This window comes from Pygocentrus nattereri, chromosome 25 (genome assembly GCF_015220715.1).
Source record: "Pygocentrus nattereri isolate fPygNat1 chromosome 25, fPygNat1.pri, whole genome shotgun sequence".
NCBI classification, from domain to species: domain Eukaryota; kingdom Metazoa; phylum Chordata; class Actinopteri; order Characiformes; family Serrasalmidae; genus Pygocentrus; species Pygocentrus nattereri.
Genome location: NC_051235.1, coordinates 9,474,532 through 9,494,480, shown reverse-complemented (window position 1 = coordinate 9,494,480; position 19,949 = coordinate 9,474,532). Strand labels below are relative to the sequence as shown.

Below are 19,949 nucleotides of genomic sequence, written 5' to 3'. Positions count from 1 at the left end.
TCTGACTTTCAAAATACAAACATTACTCCACATCTCATATGTCCAGTTTGGGTGGAAAGTTTCTTCTTTCTTCTTATCAGTAATGCGTCCTTGACAGCTACACCGCCTTAATGTTAAAGTGTCTTCTCAAAGTGGAAGGATGGACAAAAACACCTGAGACAAGAGTGGGGCTTGATTTTCTGTTACTACTCAAAGATAAAACCTGCATTATTTATCTGATGATGACCAATTTTAGGGCACCCCCCACCAGCTCATGTAAATGGATGAAATAATAGCATTTATGGTTATTCATGAAAAATGAATAACTAGCAGTTCTGACTGGACATTAAACACATGAAGGGGGTGTCTGATTTTTACACAGTATTGTACGTAAATAGATTCGTTTTGATCACAGTTATTTCTTTACTTTCACTTTTTTAGCATTGAAATGTGTGCTTCTACACTCCATTAGCAGTTTAGTTGCACTATACACTCCTAATTAATGAACTCTGATTATTTAAGGTGTACATGTTGCTGATAGAGGTATTCAGTAGTATGGTTTGTATAATCTCTATAGAAAAGCATTGCCAATACAATGGGATGCTCTGGAGCAGCTGAGCCTAAGGTCACCATGCCCAATGCCAAGTGTCAGCTAGAAAGATGCAAAACCCCTGAGCCCCAGGCTGTGTAGCAGTGGAACTGTGTTCTCTGGAGTGATGGAGCTCCATCCAACACCTTTGGGATGAGCTGGAGTGACATTTGTGATCCAGAACAAGTCATCCATGGCTGAATGCTCCAACATCTACTTTAAAGCCTTTCTAGAAGAGTACAATCTGTTACTAAAGTAAAGAGGGACAAAACTCCTATTCATACCCTTAAGTTCAGAAGAAGCTGTGTACAGTGGTGTCTAAAAACTTTTGGACACATAGGGCCATTATGAGAAATTCTAGAACTGCCCCACACTATACAGACACAGAAAACACATACAATGGGCTCCTACCTCGGATGATCTCTCCACCATCAGACTGTGACTGAAGGAAGCTGAAGAGAGCCTTGGGCTGGTAGGCGCAGTCCACACACGCCTGCACAGCATGCTGCAGAACCGTGTTGACCGGGCCTGGCCCGAAATGATCAGGCAGCTGCAGCATCAGCTTACGGTCCAGATGCAGGCCGCAGTCACCATGTTTATTCACATAGACGCACACTAAAAAACATGATAATCAGCGTGAGAAATGTTTGAAACAGTGCGTGTATTAATAGCTGACACTAAATTATACACCAACTGGCCACTTCATCAAGTTCATCTACTTCATGAAGTATCTATACTCTTTTTCTTTGTCCAATTCATAAGCTTCACTTACCATACAGCTACACTCTGTAGTTTGACAATTACAGACTGTAGTCCATCTATTTCTCTGTATACTTTCATCCCCTTTCACCCTGTTTTTCAATTTATGTGGGTGGTGGATCATTCTCAGCACTGCACTGACACTGTCATAGCCGCAGTGTGTTAGTGTGTGCTGTGCTGGACAAGTAGATTAGTCACAGCAGTGCTGCTGAAGTTGTTAAACAATGTGTCCACACACACTATCCACTCTATAGGACACAGCAACCGTGTTGGTCTACCCTGTAGATGAAAAGTTAGAGACAGTGGCTCATCTGTTGCTTCACAGTTTGTCTTGGTCATCCTCAGTGGTCACAGGATGCTGCCCACCAGACACTTTCGGCTGGATGTTTTTGGTTGGTGGACTCTTTCCAGTAGTGACACTAAGGTGTTTAAAAACTCTGACCAGCGCATAGTACCACACCACTGCAATGTCATGAAATGCTTGCAGAATCAAAAGGGCAACTTGAATTACTGAAACAATAAGGGAATTACTGTTGATATGACAGCGTGGGTATATAAAGTTGATTTTGTTACTATGCAATATAAAGCATTTGTAGGAAGATGTCAGAGGAAAAAGTCTAACACATTCAGGACAATGAACGGAGCTGCATGTGATTCTGCAATTAAAAATATTGGGAATGAGCCTATAATAAAAATGAATGTCCAGAACGCACTGTATTTCAAAAGTGGTGATCAAATCTTCAGGCAAATAACAGTTACTCTAAACAGATAATTATGTTATTACCTAGTTGAAATATATGAAATCCTTGTTACCAAAATAATTATCTGTGTGATGCTGCAAGTCACCACAAAAAGCCTGAAAATATCATTTAAAATTCAGAGGTGTGTGGCTGGGTGTCAGGTTTTCGGACCACGTTTTCATGTATTAACGTCATATGCACATGCTCCAAAGAAGCGTCTGCTCAAATCAATATTATACTGATGATTTTATGACGTTGGCAGCAGATAATCAATTACATGCTTTTAAGACACGTCATTCTCCAAGTTTTGACCAAACTCTATTCAAATACTTTCAACTTGCTCACAATTATCAGATTCATCTGCTCGGGGAACCGGGTCCAAAGCACAACCCATGTTTCATATTGCATGTAACATGTTTAATATTGCAATGTAATTATCTGTTATTAAATTAAATCATCAAATTAATGAATATGAGAAATGATGAAAACTTCTGAACGGTATCATACACGGACGTAGGCACATACAGGATGTAAATTTAAAAAAAGAAAAAAATTATTTATTAGTGCCTCCGTGGCTTTATGCGTTTTTTCTCAAGCATTATAAATTACTTTATATCTCGTTGACATATCTGCATATCTTTTCGACCCTACAGGCAATTTTTCAGCAATGTGTCCAAACAAGTTTCACAACTGTTCCATTTTGATGGGAAACAGTTGCAAAGGTCTGGTTTATGATGAGAGATCACTTTCAAATCTTAAAGCAACATTTTAAGCCAAATATTTTCCATTCTGATTAGTTCCACAGTCAAAATAAGTTCTTCTCCATAGGAGCAATTTGAACTCTTCAGTAATGGAGATAAGGCAGCTGGGCTTTTTATGTGAAGAGGACAGATGAAAAATAAGAAAAATAATTCCCAAGCATTCTGAGAAGTCTTTTGAGTTTCGATTGTTTGAGGTTTAACTGACCATTCACAATTAACTGACAGTCAGATTAGACTGTAGAAAACTATATTTCACCTGTTGACAGAACTCCAGAGTCTTTGGTCATCTGTAGACTGGACAGCCTGCCATCTGAAATGGACAGGGAGGAGGATAAAGACGAGCTGGGGAGAGACTGAAGAATTTTGGGTTTCCTCTGGAGAAGGAAAGAGAGAGGACAGTGAGGTGGAGAGTGAAAACAATGTTAACAGACAACAAAGACGTAGCCTTGACTGCCACTGACCCGCAACTGAAATTAGGGGTCTATCTGAAACACGGTCGAGACTATTGCTAAGTCACCCACGACACGGTTAATGAACCGTTCAAGAGGAAACGATTCTTCATGGTGAATAAACACTACATTTGGATAATTCCTTCTGACATGTTAACCCCAATTCACATTCATTACCAAGCAAAGGCCAACCATAACCAAATTAAACAAGATTCAGATCATATACTTTTGTATTTTTATATTTTATATTACTAATCCTTAAATCATTAATTCATCATATTATATCCAGAGATGATACAATATACATATCAGCAGCTGTTAGAAGGAAGGGATGCAGTGAAATAATATAGTAATAATAATAAAAATAATATAGTATTTCTGGTTTTTGGGCAAGAGAGAAAAAAAGGTTAAACAGAACTACAGTAAAGTTTCAAAACTGAAGAAGTTCCCAATTTTAATGGTAACGAGAATGAGAAACCATGATTAACAATGTTTTTCTTCTTTATTTTCTTGTGCTGGTCAGCGCAGACATATTTGACGGTTTGAGCTGCAGTTGATCAACATTGGAAAAATTTGTCTGCATAGAACTACTGCATTGTCTCTTTAAGGGACATTAGACAAGCGATTTATCGTCTTTGATCCATCCTGTGCCTCAAAACAGCAGAATCAGAAAGGAAAGTTCTAGCTAGCACAAATAAGTAAAAAAAACAATGAAATTCATTGCCTCGAATGACAGAAAATTCATTGCTGTCGACGAAGCTGGATTTTACAGCACTGGTAGTATTGTGTGACCAGTCGGAGACTATCTAACGGATGGACTAGTAAGAGTAAACTGAGGAGAAAATTGAGAAACAAATTTTTTGCTTAAAATAATTGTCAAAAGCCTTATAAAAATCGTGAAATGTCCACAATCTCACATATGTTCAAAGGATATCTCACACAAGTGTTACTGGAATATTGGACGTTGCAACACTGACACTGCAGAAGGCAATTATGTGGATGAGTCTCTGACCCAACATAAAATTTTAAAGTTTAATTGTGTCCTTTGTGCATCCCTGACCAATCTAAGATGCGCCAGATGTATTAGATGTATTTCTTTAAGTGTCTGGATTAATCAAGGAAAAGAGAAGAAATGTCAAAATAAAGCAAGCCAACCTTAATCCCAGACACATCAAGGATTCACCGGTGTGCTTTTTGCCATCATAGTCGCAATATGTATCTAAGTAACTGCAATACCTTGCTGCCAGGTTTGGGTCCTCTCTTTTTGTGTGGCCTGGGCTCTAGCTGTGTGATGTCCGGGCTCTTCACCTGGCCATTCTGCGAGGCGGCAGCAGCTGCTTCGGCCGCAGCCTTTAGCATGGCAATGGTCTGGCTCTTAGGACGCCGGCCCCTCACACCCTTCCGCACGGGGAGTGGGGGTAGCGGGTGCGGCAACCTGTATGAAGACTGCATGGAGCGGCGGGACGATCCGGATGAGCAAAGAGCAGGAATCAGACTCTTAGGAAGAGTGACTGAAAGGGTAAAGAAGAAGAGAGATTGCATAAGCACTTGACCCCATATAACCCCTAACCAAGTCAAATTTTACAGTTATTAGTCGAAATGTTTATAAATATCTTAGTAACTACTATGAATTATCACCGTTTCGTGCCTTACTCCTTCCACCTAGCAACTGATCTAACACACAATGCATTTTGCACCTTCTCCTGGTGTGTTTCGCAGATACGCTGTAGTAGACAATGTAAAATTTCACTGTGATTCACTGTGAAAATGCCATCTTATAAGATTATCTGAATTGTTAAACTATAGGATTATTGTGGATTTTCTATACATAACAGTTTCTATGATAACAGTCCCATCCTTAGGGTTAAGAAAGCTGAAATGTACATTACATATACATAAAATACTGAAATGCTTAATGCTGCTATCTGGACAAAACCTCATATCTCTATTTTTGTTGTTTTTCAGTTGTTTACGTAATTTGAAAATGCACATTGCTCTTTACATTGCATGTAAATTTCATGATGATTAGACCAAAAGAAACTGGAAATAAAAGGACACTGGAAAAAGTCTGGTTCCATTGACTTAAATTAAAAGTAAAGATTGTTCTTTCTTTCTCCTGCAAAGTTATCATTATGGAGATATGAGGTTTTGTTCCAGCAACAGCGATGTATTATTAATACTAACTAGTAGGCATAAAGTAGTCAATTCTATCATGATAAAATTCAAACCTCAAGATACCCAGACAACAATACTGACTAGGGATGTAATGATTCACAGCATTACTTATTTGGTTCGATGCGATATGGTGGTGTCTTGATTCCAGACATAGGTAGTGCCTAAAAATCTTTATGAAAGCGCCTCATCATTAACATGTTAATGTTTCCATTTTCAGTTTATTAAAGAATATATTATTTTTTATATTACAATTAGCGCTGGTGGCACAATTAGACTAGCTAAAAGGGGTTTTTCCTGTGCACATTTTTTCACAATAACTGTATTAGAAGTAACCAATACAATGATATTTTAAAGTTATCATGATAAGCAATATCGTCAGGATTTACAGAACACTGACCAAATGCATGCTTCATTAGAAAGAGAGCATAATTATGCCTGTTTAATTGCAGTATGATATGTGAAATGTTGAATAAATCACTGCACCTACAGTTTTTGATGACGTTTTTTTCAATGTGGCACTAACAGTGCAATGTATCTGTTTCGGGGTCAACAGCATACTGCTTTGGCTTCATTATGAACCTTATGCAAGGACGCCTGAAATGAATTCCACAGTTTTGGTCTCCATCATGTCATTTTGCCAAGTGTAACACTGTAATAATGAGTAATAATGAAGAAGTGGTCTTCAAACGCAGCTCACATTACAATATTTTATTAGTGCAACAGATGCTGCAGAAGACCAATATCTTCATGACAGAAACGCTGTAGATAAGCATGTCCAATTACATGCACAAGAAAGTAAAATAAAGCATTATAATCATTAATGATTACCTCGTGTATCAGTTAAGACCTAATGCAAGCTAATATGTGGACTAATTTCCCCTGCAGCACAATGCGAATCCCTCCAAGGTGAAGCAATTCACATACCCTCAACAAGCCAAGATCAAACACAGACATGCATGATGGAAAATGGAAAAAAAGAACCAACTTTGATCTTCTGCTTTGAGACTGGCTGCTCTCTGATGCTTCCTCTCCTGCAGAGGCTCCTTTGCATATTGCAACAGTCACATTACCAATCCATGGTCAAGATTTTAACAGACAGAATTAAACAGCAAACATATTGGGGTCTTTCCTGACGCCAAATCACTTTTTCTCCAAATATATAGAATGAGCAGTCTAAGAGAAGAGACTCTGCAGAGTAAGTTATCTATGGCTTTGTGGGTGTGCTCTGAGCCTCCTTTGTTCATTCTGTCCACCACCCTTTACCTCAGTGGTCAAAGGTCTGTCCTCTAGAGGCCACAGGTAAGCCCCATTAGCAGAGGAGCTATCCCAGGTCACCTGGCCGGGTATTGTTTTTCAGGGGTTGGGGTTTGCACTCTGTTGAATTGGAATATTGAATTGTATGTGAAAACAAGACCTGGTCTGTTCATTTTTTCTCTGCTTTCTTTTTACACTGTATGGAAGGTTTTTTTTAAATCTTGTATCATGCTAAAACAAAAACATGCTGTTATTTGACACACTGTAAACACGCTGTTAACGGTTCATAAGCTGCTCAAACGGTCATTAACATCACTTATTTAAAGCAGCGTCATCAATACCAGTTTTTAGGAGATAGATCTTCTAAGGACTGGCTCAAACAACATTTTACAGGCTATGAATACTTGGTGCTTTTTGTGTTGTCAAAATAATATAAGCATGTTCTTTTCTCTTCAGATATTATTTTTATTCACAGGCTTAATTTCATAATCTTTGTCTTCTTTGAGCATGAATGATGTGTTTCCCCTGCGAAACTACATATCGTCTGTATAACTACATAACGTATACACTATAAACAATATACAGCCATGTTCACAAAGCAGGACTTCTCGGTTAGCCTGATAATCAAAAAACACAAGCATGTCCAACAGAACAGGAGCTAAGGAACGTTCCTACTGGACAATCCTCAAATTTGGCTTAAGTCACCCAGCTAAGTGTGAAATCCTGCTTTGTGAAATACCCCCTGCTGTCTGGCTCAATCCTCATTTTCTGAGTTAATATTAGATACATCACTGGAGTAAGTAGCATCCTTTCAAACTAAAAGAAAGCAAATTCTGGCCAGAACAATGTTGCTAGTTGCTATGTGTTTATTTCAGTATTTTATACTAAATTTGTATAGATGTATAATCTATTCTGTAGGAATCAGTTAAACCGATTAGCCATCCTGCTATCTTTGTTTAACTCCAGCTCTCAGCTTTGCAGTGAGTAAATGAGTGACTAAGGTTGCTCTCAGCTTCTTCAGCTGAATGTCGTCAGTCAAAGTACAACCAAATGAATTAACATGTATTTGGCTACTTCAGCCTGTGTTTGGTTATTCTGTCAGTCAAGAAGGTGGTTCCTGGGCATATTAAGGGACAAAACATACCTCTCATATGTGTGTTCTCATGTGCCAGTCTCCCCAGGCAGACGACTGGCTTACAAGACTAGTGCTTCACTGACCGACAGCAAGTTGTAAACTCTGAACTGTGGTTTTCAGTTATGAAGTGTAAAATTTCTCAAACTCAAATAAGCAGCAGAAACATGAAGTATAATATAATATAATAGAACAGAATATTAATATCTCAGTGGAGGGGGCAGAGCTTCCCAGCATTTTAGCAGGTTTGCTGGTTTCTATTAATTAGTTTTTATTATTTCTCGTATCAGCTGTTCGTGACATCCCCATGTTAAAGATTTTGGAAGCATTTTACAAATTCTCTACACATCAATGGTATTTCTTCATTTATAATAATGAAGTTTCTTATACTCATTAGTATTGATAAATCTGTAGAGATAGTGATAAGTCAGTGGAGCTGATTTTATCGACATCATAATGTCCTGGCTGGTTTAAAGATCCATCGTCCTCTTTGTTTAAGTTAAAGATACAGTCATTCTGAGTATATTCATGTCTAAGGACAAAATACTCCACAGAGTGGTGTAACGTGACTATAATGTACTACACTGAGTTAAAATAAGAAGGGGGAAGGGCCCAAATCTCTAGGCGAGGCATTAATGTAAAGAAATGAAATCAAGGCTTTGCAGAAGTGGATGCAATGGGAAACGCTACGGAAAAACAAAAAAGTCAAGGAAAAAGGAGAGGAATTTTGATGTTGTGCATTTTAAATGCAGCTACTCGTTCATCTTAAATTCATCAAACGCTTCCACGAGAGTATGATGATAAAATATTTAGCTCAACTCTCAGCTTTCTGACAGCACTATCCAAACACATCTAATGCATGCAATTCTTAGCCTTTTTGCCCCCCAACCCCCCCATCCCCTCCACCACCTCCACCCCTTACCCCCCTCCACGCACTCAGAGACTGGACAACAGAGTATCAGATATCTGCAATTCAAAGTGTCAACCAATCCATCAATGGAGGTGTAAAATGGCACGAGGAGAAGCTTTGTGAGAAATGCACAAAAGCGCAGATCCCCCCCTTTTCTCTCTCTTTTTCTCTTCCAGTGGCAGCCGAGCCCTCCTTTATTGGCCCTGCCTGGCACATCTAGAACGAGATCAGATAAAGTGCTCATATTTCAGAGAGGCTGAAAGGGCAGTCAGCAGCAGCTAGCTCTGCTAAGTACATCTGGGAGTGTTCACAGGGGCCCAAGCACAGCTGCCTCCCCTGGGCTTCACTTCGGATGGGGGGGGTTAGGAGGTTAGGAGAGAAAGTGGAAGAAGAATAGGTGAGTGATTCCTTTTAATGAAAGGTGCAAGTTCACCTAGGGCCTATGTTATGCCACTCTGAGGCACACTTGTGTGGTCAATACGGCCCTTACTTACACCTTTAGTAACAGAATAATTAAACAGGCCCTACTCAGAAATGATACATGCCAAGACAAAAAGATCTAAATCATAGTTACGACACATTGCGATTTCAACTTGTTTCTGTTCTAACATTTCCCACTTCTGAAGATGAATCAGCATGCATCTAACTGTTTCTCCAGAAAGCATGTTGGCAACCAGTTTCTCATTTCGATGCTCAATGCCTCGTATAGCACCCTCCCTACAAAGAAATAAAGAAAAGGACTTGCCAAGACAAAAAGATTTCATGAGAATAATGACCTTTTATAATTTCAACTCATTTTACACTGCTGAAGCCCACATAACATGCATCCACCTGTTTCTTTTCCAGAAAGTCTGAAAGCAAGGATCCTTACTACAGAATTAAAAATGCCGGCCTGCACAAACCAACATCAAAAACTCCCAGCAGACTAAACCTGACACTTTCAAAAATTCTTTTGATGGGTCAAAGCAAACCTGACCTGTCCACCATCCAGATACTCGGCGGAACGGTCTGAGAGGAAGATCCCATTTCTATTCCATTAATCATCTCTTAATTGCAGAAACATGTGGAGCTGATCAGCCCACTCAGCACCAGCCAAAGACTGGCTGACCTCTGGGCCATGAGTAGGGCCAGTGGTAGCCAGGTGCTGGTCCAGCATCAGACCAAAGTCAAGACTGGTGGATGGGTGGGGGGGGGGGGGGGGGGGGGTCATTTGTTGTGGAGATAGGGAGAGGGAGGTGTCAGAACACAATCAGGCTAATTAGTCCATCTCTTCTGCAGCGTTTCCATTTCATCCTGGAGGACTCTGCAGCCACGCTGCCAAGCCCTGGCCCAGTGAGAACTAGAACCACATGTTGTAAGGAAGTGTGTGTGTGTGTGTGTGTAAATGGGGAAATGTGGGTTGCCTCAGGCTTCATGTGATTAAATAAAACAATGCAATCTGTTAGTGATATTAAAAGTCAAAGCAGTCTCAATAGCACTTCAGATAAAACAATAAAGAGATGCAGGGTTTTTTACGGGTTTCTTTGTTCAGTAAATCCATTTATATGTATAGAAATTGGTTTATTAAACAAAGAAACCTATGTTACGGCTGCATTCACTTTTCACTGTATTTTTTCACATAAACATAAAAGCAAAACTGGCAAACAGTATTACGGGGCTATGATGTTATATTCGTTATATTTATACACACGAATCACAAACATTTTGCTAAACTGCCAAACTAATATACTGGTACTAATAAGTTCAGAACAGCTCAAATGTGGTGAATATTCTTCCACGTGATTCATTAAGAATATACTAATATATATCATTATACTGTAGTATACCATATATTACACTTCTTATATACGACCTGCTGAAACCCATTTGACACATATCTACATTAAAACCTGTGTAGACAGCAGAAAATCGTGTATTCTGAACTTTCTGGGCTCTACCCGCAGAGACATTCCCTACTGTACTAACTCACACTAGACAAGATAATTAAGTGAAATCTGACTGACACACGGGAAGATAACGGCTGAGCTGCAGGGGGGGCTAAAAAGAAATAAAGCAGATATAAAACGGAGCACGGTTCGACCACCAACCCTCCCCCGCGTACATCACCACCAGCCCGCGTTAACTCTCTACATTCAACCGCCAACGGAACAAAGACTGTAGTTTTGTACTTACATTTAATGACATTTTAGCTTTAAAATGTAAGAAACAAACGAGGCCACGTTAACTGACCGGCGCGCGCGCAACAGTCAGACAAAAGCCGCGAACCGGCAGAAGCAACAGAAGCAGCAACAACAACTCACCCAAAACCGGCTCTCCGGCGCTTCAGTGCTCAGATCTCCGCGTCTTCTGAGGACGAACCCTGCATGTGTTGCTTGCTTGCCGCTTCGCCTTACTGGGCAGATCTATGAGAAACAACGCGGAGACCTCGGCAGAGTTTTACTGTCCTCTCTCCGACTCTCCGGCAGCAGCGCATAACAAAGCCCTGATACCGGCGAGCGAATGGGTAATAACTGATTAGCATGGAGGCGGGCCGGAGAGGAGGATGGGGGGGTATGGACGTTATCAGAGACTAGTATTGACGTGTAATTCTCCCCACCCATATTCCGACAAACACCGCCTGCTGCGTTAGGACTGGCTAATACTCCCCAAACTGACTAAGTCTATGAACTATTAGCCAATCCCAACGCCCGAGTACGGAGTACTCGCCTATCACAGCCCGGCAGTGCGGAATACTAGCCAATCCAAGAGCAGGAAGGCGGAGCCTGTCGCAATGCGGGTGTGGAAAACAGAAATAGAGCCGTATTGACAGCAGCCATCAGTCTCCTGCCTTTCCAAGCCCCTCCCAGGCGTTCAGAACTGAGGGGAGGGGCAAAAGGTTCAAACGGATAAGAAGCAGCAGGGCTTGGGTGGGGAGTTTTGGGGGCATTAGCGCCCTCACATGCCCCATTGGGGGAGGCTAGACACGCCGTAACCCAAACCTATTCACAAATCCCCGGAGAACAAGCTGACCGACAGCTTTAAATAAGCAGGAAACGGTGGCCAAAAATGAGGCATAAGTCGGAGGAAGAAACGTCAAGTGTTGTTTTTTTTTTCAGCTCAGAAAATAATGCGTTAACCTAGCCAACTACATTCAGGCGAAGGAGCACGAAACAGAGGCTAAAAGTGGATTTAATGTCATTTTATACTCCTCTTTCCTTTCCGGGTAGTATGAAAAAAATGCCAAGTCTATGGGGAAAAGACGGAAACAGCAGCACTTATTAAGAAAAGCTGGTCTATTGTTCTGTGTGAGGAGCGAAATGGAGAGCGGAGGCGCCCGCGTATATAACACAAACAAGAAATATCGCCAGAGAGACTAACGCTCCGTCCCAAACCGCATTACAAGCGCATTCATTTAGAAGTGCAGTAGGTGAAGTACAGGAGTGCGCGGTTTAAGATGCTGCACACACAGCGCTGATCTGCCTTGGAAACAAAAGAAAAACAGCTCTCCATCGAACCGGTTTAGGACCACCTGAGGAGGATTTACAGTGGAAGCCATTCGACTGAAATGATTTTATTAAGAATGAACTTTTATATGACAGCAAAAATAAATAAATGCAAATACGAAAAAAAGAAGCTCAACATGAACCGAAACGAAAATAATTGATAAAACAAAATATTTGTCCTATATAGGTAAACTGACTGCACTAAAGTGAAAACTAAAAGTGGTAGTAAACTCCCTCCTGAAATCATTTTCAAAAATAATAAAAAGGCTCTGGCTTAAAAAAAAAAAAAAAGCTACAAAATGCTGAAAGGAAAAAAAAAAGCCACAGGTTTTTTCCTATTGTTTTCCGTTTCGGCATTAAAGGAAACCCTTTAAAATGAAGACGTTTACATTCCATTTTTGTCTGTCACTGCAAAAAAAAAGAGACCAAATCAACATTCTCCTATTGAATAGGCTAAGAAGATCACACTGATGACCCACATTCAAGCACAAACACACTCATGCAAAATGCATTAAGAAACTAATCCAGACCCCCCCCTCCCCCTCCCCCCAGCAACACAGATTGTGAAGCGTTTTATTTTTCATACGCCAAGATATTCCAAACAGTGAAAAAAAGCTGAGATCTGAGCATTCTCTAGAGATAAGACTATTTAATATTAACACTGTTTAATGTAAAATCAAGGACGACAGCCGAAGCAGTAACTCAAAATGCTTCACCTATGGTGAACCCATCAGTGATTATAGTTGTTTGTAATTACGAAAAATGATGCTGACAATCAAAGCCACCTAACTGCATTTAAAACAGCAGCTAAAAACATCAGCTTGTTAATGAAGACACTGCAGAAACCCCTCTATGAGTGATTTCCTCTCTCCTGTTTGCTTCCTAAATAGTTACGCTATGCTGGCACGCTCGTTTTGTGTGTGTGTGCTTGCTCTCTCACGCACACACTCGGCACAGGTCTCGCTGCCTGAGGATAAAACCAATAAAACAATCAAGGTGTCATTCAGCCTCTCTCTGCCTTATCCACACAGTGTCAGCTCGTTATAAAGATGGTCCTTGTTAGTGACCATCTGCTGAGTTAAAAAGACAAAGTAAGCAAAGGACATAATTAATTACACATGCGGAGAAAGTGGGGCTCCTAACAACCATGCGAAACCCGGTAGACCACCAAAACTGTCCGCTTCAGATAAACAGCACTTAAAGGTTTCATCTTTGAGAGAGATGCTTCAGACCTGAAAACACCCACAAGTGTTTCCGCTCATCCTTCCACTGTGAGAAGACAACAACACTATGAGTCTGAAAGGATGTGTAGCTGCCGAGAAACCATTTACTGGGAAAAAGAAATAGGCAGTCCCGGAACGGATAACTGATACATAAATGTATATACAAACATGCATATTTTAATATGCAATATAGGTGTATTAAAAACACATTGTGCTTAACTAGTTGCTACTTAAAATGTAATGTATTGTATGATGAACTGCATTGTATCAACAGAGGCTCCTGTTTTCTTGTCTCTGAGCTCAGCAGTAGCTTTTACTCTGACCTACTGTACAAAGGTATCTTTGCTAGTACCAATTTGTACTAGGACAGAAAAGCACTTCTGAAAGTCATTCTGGATAAGAGTGCCTGCTAAATGTAGTAAATGAAAATGTAAACTTAGCACAATACTGTAAAAACAGATCATCTTTCTTGATGGTGTAAAATCCCTAAAGCCTCCCCATCTCCATCTTTCCTGTAATAAAGCCATAAAGGGACATATTACTGTTCTTGTATTGCTGCAATTGTTCAAGCCCACCCCACTTGCTTTTACTTTATTTCATGATTCTCTTCCCATCTTCATTAAACAATAAATACATCTCGAAAGGAGACATTTTACTCTCCTTCATTCAAGGAGGAACAGTGTATTATAAGACCACAAAGATGGAATTTGTCCCCGATAAACTTGCCCTACTTTGAATAAACGTGCTTAATTCCACGTACACATTATTAAGAATGAAGTCAGCTTATCTTTAAAATAATGTGAGGACCCCAACAAATGAATTATTCCATTTGGAGCTCAGACTGATCAACGAGGAATTTCCTAACCCCTCAATAAAAGGAGTGACTTCAACACAAAAGACAGATTATAAGCTTTAACGGATTTGTTCTCTCAAACCTCTGAACTCCAGCCAGGAAAAAAAAAAATGCAATGCAAGAAAAACGGTAGTGTTGTTGTTTCTCTTAAAGAAAAAAAAAAGAAGTGGATAAGAAAAGCTTCAGTGACACCATCAAAACAAATTTCAGTTCACATTAAATATTCTATATTGATCCGCCTCGAAAAAGACCAGCGGCTCAAAAAAATGGATTTGAGGCTCGTGTTACGTAACCTGAGCTCAGTCCAAATAATGCAGCTCATTATATAGACAAAGAAAAGAGAAAGTCATTTACAGTCAATGCTTGAACAAAGACCGTTCTGCGTGGAAAGAAACTGATAAAACTCGTGGTAAAGGGTGTATAAAGCAACAGCCGTGTGGTGGGAGGGAGGAAGCGAGGGCTTCCAAACTGCTGACTGCAGCACAGGATAAAGAGCCGTAAAGACCCACTTGCTTTGGTGGAAGTTGCACTTTTAGACAGACGTAGGATAAGTATAGTCTTCCGTAATGTCATCCTGAAACAATGAAACAAGAAGCTAGGCATAGGTGACATGAAGGATATTTACACTAAGCTAACAATAAGAATATCTCAACTGCAAGGAAATATTGTGAACATCGAAAAGATGAAGAGTTGGAAAGAAATCTTATTCACAATGGGCAAACAATAATCTGTACTAATACTGTTAACAGTTGTATAAGCATTGTATACAGGAGTTTTTCAGAATTATTTTAGCTTTTCATGTTCTTATATAGTTTGTCTTGGGGTTTGGCTTTTATGGTTTTCCATTTTTGGGCTTATCACTGTAATTATTATGGAAAAATCCACATTATGGCACAATGTCATACTGGTATTCACTTTTATACCAGTATACAGTGACTTAACCCTCTTAAACAAGAGGGTTCCTTTGTCTCCTCTAAGCTGCAATAACACTATCGCTTCATAGAGAATATAACACCACAAGCCAATCAAATGAACATAAAAGGTGGCTTTTCTACAGAAGTCAATATAAGTCAACCCAATTTTATTCATATAGTGCTTTTAACAATAACCATTATCCCAAAGCAGCTTTACAGATGGGATCCGTAATGAGAAAGCCAAGGGTGAAAGTGGCAGGAAAAATCCCTGAGGGCAAGAAGAAGAGGAGGCAACACTGAGAGCAGCCAAGATTCAAAAGAGGAACCCATTCAAACAACTAGAAACTCATAGCAACCAAGTTCTAATGGCTTTTTGGCATTTAACCCCTTAAAACCCCCGGCTTATTATTCAGTAAATACAGGGACTTCGATGTAAACTGACTGAGCTATTCTTAGAATAGAAGTGTGTAATAGAACTTTGGGCTTGCCAGTGGGCCCTGACTATTTAAATGAGAATTCCAAAATGTCTATATAATTAAATGGTTAAGATGTAAACAATGTCACTCAAAGTGGTTTGGTGTAAAATGCTTTGTTCTAGAGAAACTTGCCGAGTCAGACTTGCTCACGGTGGTGGTGATGGGAACCAGATGTCCCCCTCTAAAAAGCTCCCTCACAAAAAGTTATTGTAGGAAATGGTTGCAAATATGTTGCGTGATGTCTGAAACATTGGGCTGCAATAGTTTTGTGGTAAAGCTTTGGCCTAAAACTTTTCGTTAATCCATTTATTTTAATCCATTCATGGCAGAGGGATGCATGCAGGGCGCTGTACGGCAAAATAGTCCTCCCCAAAAAATCTTTTTTTTTTTTTTAGATTTTCCACTATTTTGCCATCATAAACATAACATATAAACATTCAGAAGACACATGTAGGTTCACTGGTGGTTTTGGACAGCAAATAAAATATATTATATTTGTATTGTAGTTGTGTTGTAGACATGTTGTGTTGTAGACATTGTGACCCCCGGTTCCTATCACCACCATTGTAAAGAAATTGGAGTCTGTAACTTGCTCTGCAATTAACCATTTTCATATGAATGACTTTGATTACAACACAATGACAAAATTATATTAAAAATTTTGAAAAATCAGTTGAATGCACCTTTAAGGTGTTAAGAGATGAAAGATCTAGCAGCAGTGGCAGCCAGTAGATTTATTGATACTGATGAAAGAAAAAAAACCCACAGATAACACGGTGATAATTTCCTTGGCATCAGAAGGATTCTAACTAAGTACAATGTAAGCAGCTGTTTTAGCTTAAAGGGCAACATTGCTGCCCTGCAGGTAGTAGAATGATGTACGATTCTCCACCTAGGCAAGAACACCATGCTATACCAATAAGAGTCCTTGGGCAATACTCCTAACGCCTACCTAAAATGATCCAGCTTTAAATCGCTCTGGGTAAGAAAGTCTGTACTATAAATGTACTATAAATGTAAAATGCATCCTAATCTTAGAATAAAATGTAACAACACACAAAAAGCCCTTTTTATGAGGAGAACTAAAGAAAAATAAGCAAAAAAGCTGTCATAAGCAGAAACCAGAACCGCAAGGATTATAGGTAGCTCCACCCCTAGCACTGCAACATTTAAACCAACCTCAATTTCAGGCTTTAACAGGAGATTTACAGCAGCACAAACACACAGCACATTTTGGCCTGTGTTTGTTTTTCCTGACTTCAATCCCACTTCTTACAATTTAACAAACGTCTTACATAGTGCAACTTTAAGCAATGTGACAACTAAGAACTGCAATCAGATCTATCAGTAAATTGTAGTTTAAAACCACTGAGGATCTAAAATCTAAAATTATCTAAGTATGATTCCACTAAATTAATTCAAACTGCGGCACCACAGAAATTACTTAAAAACACAATTAAGTATTCAGACCTGAAGTTATTATAATGTTTAAGTTATGATCTGTTTAAGCCCAAAGCATTAATAGAGACAATAACAAGATAATAATTTATAGTGCACTTTCTATAAATATTCTAATTTAAAAGAAATGAGAAGATATTTTTTGCATTTTTTTCAATGCTTTAAAAAAAATTCTAATTTCTTTTAAAGTCGAAACAATTAGATTTATCATAAGCTTAATTTTTAAACTAAAAGAACCTTTTCCAAAAACTTGCTGTTTCACATTTTTATGTCCTTACCAAAAGACAAAGAGTATTAGTCCATAGGCGGAGCCTTGTGTTAGCCACACCCCTACATTTTAGAGCAGGAAGGTAGACTGCATCCCTGTCCTTCAAGGCCACATGGCCAGCAATTAGATATTCTGAAGTAGACGTGTCCCAAAGTCCGTTTCATTTAGACGTCATGTATCGAATCATCCAGCAATACGATGATGCAATATACTGTTAGAAAGTTTGAAATCTCAGGATTTCCACAAACCGTTTACTATCTGTTCACAGCAATAAAGATTGTGTCATTTGCAATATAAGCACCGAATGAGCAAATCACTTACTTACAATGAAAACCTCGTTGCTATTGACAGACAGCATAATCCAAAACATGTGGCCTTGATAATACAGCAAGAGTCAGAGATCGGTTTAGAGATCTATGAGTCAGGTGGAAATAAACTCCTCCATTGTAGTCTCTGTTACTCCCTGTCAGTAATTCATACAATTATTCTGATGGACAAAAACTTTTATGTGAGGAGACCAAAATCATGATTGTAGCCCAAAGTATGTGTAAACAGAGCTCATTTTACTCAGGGTATACCATTCCAGGCACAAATGGGGCAACTGTTAAAAGGTTACTGAAAATTTTTAGATTTTTATGTGTACAACTGTTTAACGCCAAGTTTGTTAGTCATGTACTGGCTAGCATTTTTCAGTGATGCTCAAAATTAGCTATAATTGTCACTAATGAAACATTTGGTCAAGTTTCATTACGGATATATGACTGCTTAGGTAGTGGCAAAATAGAATGTTCAATCATTCGCTTTAATAAAATAAACACAATGAAGGTATCGGGTCACTCAAAGAAAAAGGACTTCAGTCAAAAGTCCTAGCCAGTGGTTCATTTGGAACCAGTTTGTTAGAATGATCCATATACATGTATGGCCAAAATCATTGGTTATCATAAATTTTCATATGGGCTGTTCTCTAGTTCATAATATCCCCCCTTTTGCGTAACCGGCAAAAAAAAAGCACCAGGAAATAAGCTGAAAAGCATACTAAGGACCGATAGGGACCTTACGAGAGGCACATGAACGCCACCATCCATCACATCTACGCACTCATTGAGTCCGCATCCATTAACCTGCCAGGGCCAGAGGAACTGTTCAGGCACAGGTTAAACATTTAACACAGGGCCAACAGGCAGAGATAAAGCAGTCCATTCCAGATTTATGCTTTGCCAGGAAACAGGGATACATGCTGCTCAGCGAAAAAATGCATGCTAAGTGTATGTTGTTAAGTACATGCTGTTAAATAGATTTAGGGACAAGGCATTGATTTAGAGTCAAGTTTCGAAGTGGCTGTTTGTCTATCAGAGTCAAGAAATGTACTGAAACACGATTAAATCGACTAATCTGTAGTAATAATAATAATATGCTGTTAATAGACTATATTATTGCACTGTTATGCTCATGAAGACTTACAATGAATGATGTGACAGCCTGATATCGATTTAAGATCTTCTTTGCCTTGGATTGAAACATTCAGCCCATTCTAACACACAAAAGCATTGAACATCGTCTGCCTCAGACTGAACATTCATTCAGTTCACTCTACTATACACCTACAAATGCTTTGAAAGACTCAATCATAAATGTAGGTTTGTGGTATTTGGTAATAGATTTAACAGCTTAAGTGAACACTGAATGTATTAAGTCATTAACGTCCATTATCCAGGTCATATTGGAATGAATGGAAACCCTCATTCCACCAATTACCTTTCACTTTCAGAAAATCACACAGACTGTCTTTTATTTTAATGTCATAATGTAATGCCATGCGAGTTAATTCTTTGGCAACTAAGACTGACAGATTTTGAAACACAAGGTCAAAGCACAGCATTTTTTAAAAATATTTACATACCAGAAAGATGTTTCAGACAAAATGTCATGCATAAATGACAATGGTCTACTCTGGAATGTACAATACTGTCCAAAAGTCACCCTCAAAGCTGCCACTAAGTACAAGTTATTCATTTTTAAGAAGACAACTCAGTGCTGTAGGTCTGACAGGATGTGTAGCTGCAAAGACTGGGAAAAGGAAACAAACAACAAAACACATCTGCAGTTCAAACAAAGAAGCTGCTAGAGTCCTCAGAAAAATGGAATGGCCACCCCAGAGTCCAGCTCTCAACATCAGTGAATATGTTTGGAATCATTTGGATGGTGAGAAGTAGAAAATGCAACCAACTTCTAAGACTGAACTTTAGAGGTGTAAAATATACTTTGCAGATTTGTTCGAACAACTAAACGCAAGTCTCCCAAAACGAACAGAAGCTGTGAGAAAGGCAAAGTATCCCTGCAGATTTCTTTGAACAAAAGTGAATCTAGCCCAACTATAACAGAAGAGTTTCATTTTCCAAACTTTTAGCACTTCTTTTTCCATGACATATGAGTTAAAAGTGGGCTTTATACATACATATGCCACATTATGAGTAATTCAACCTTTAACCTAATTCAACCTTTAATTATTAATACAGCTTAATACAAC

The 19,949-nt window shown here is 39.1% G+C and overlaps 1 protein-coding gene across 5 annotated transcripts in view; it reads right to left on the bottom strand.

Annotated features, from left to right (window-relative positions):
• The window catches only part of scml2 (Scm polycomb group protein like 2), a 47,380-nt gene that overhangs the window by 11,001 nt on the left and 16,430 nt on the right, over positions 1-19,949 (bottom strand). For all 5 annotated transcript variants that reach the window (XM_017694647.2, XM_017694646.2, XM_017694648.2 and 2 more), the window contains exons 8-10: positions 4,514-4,788; positions 3,085-3,202; positions 980-1,183 (exon numbers count right to left, since the gene is read on the bottom strand). In XM_017694647.2, the coding sequence (XP_017550136.2) occupies positions 980-1,183; positions 3,085-3,202; positions 4,514-4,788 (597 nt within the window). The remainder of the gene's footprint in view (positions 1-979; positions 1,184-3,084; positions 3,203-4,513; positions 4,789-19,949) is intronic.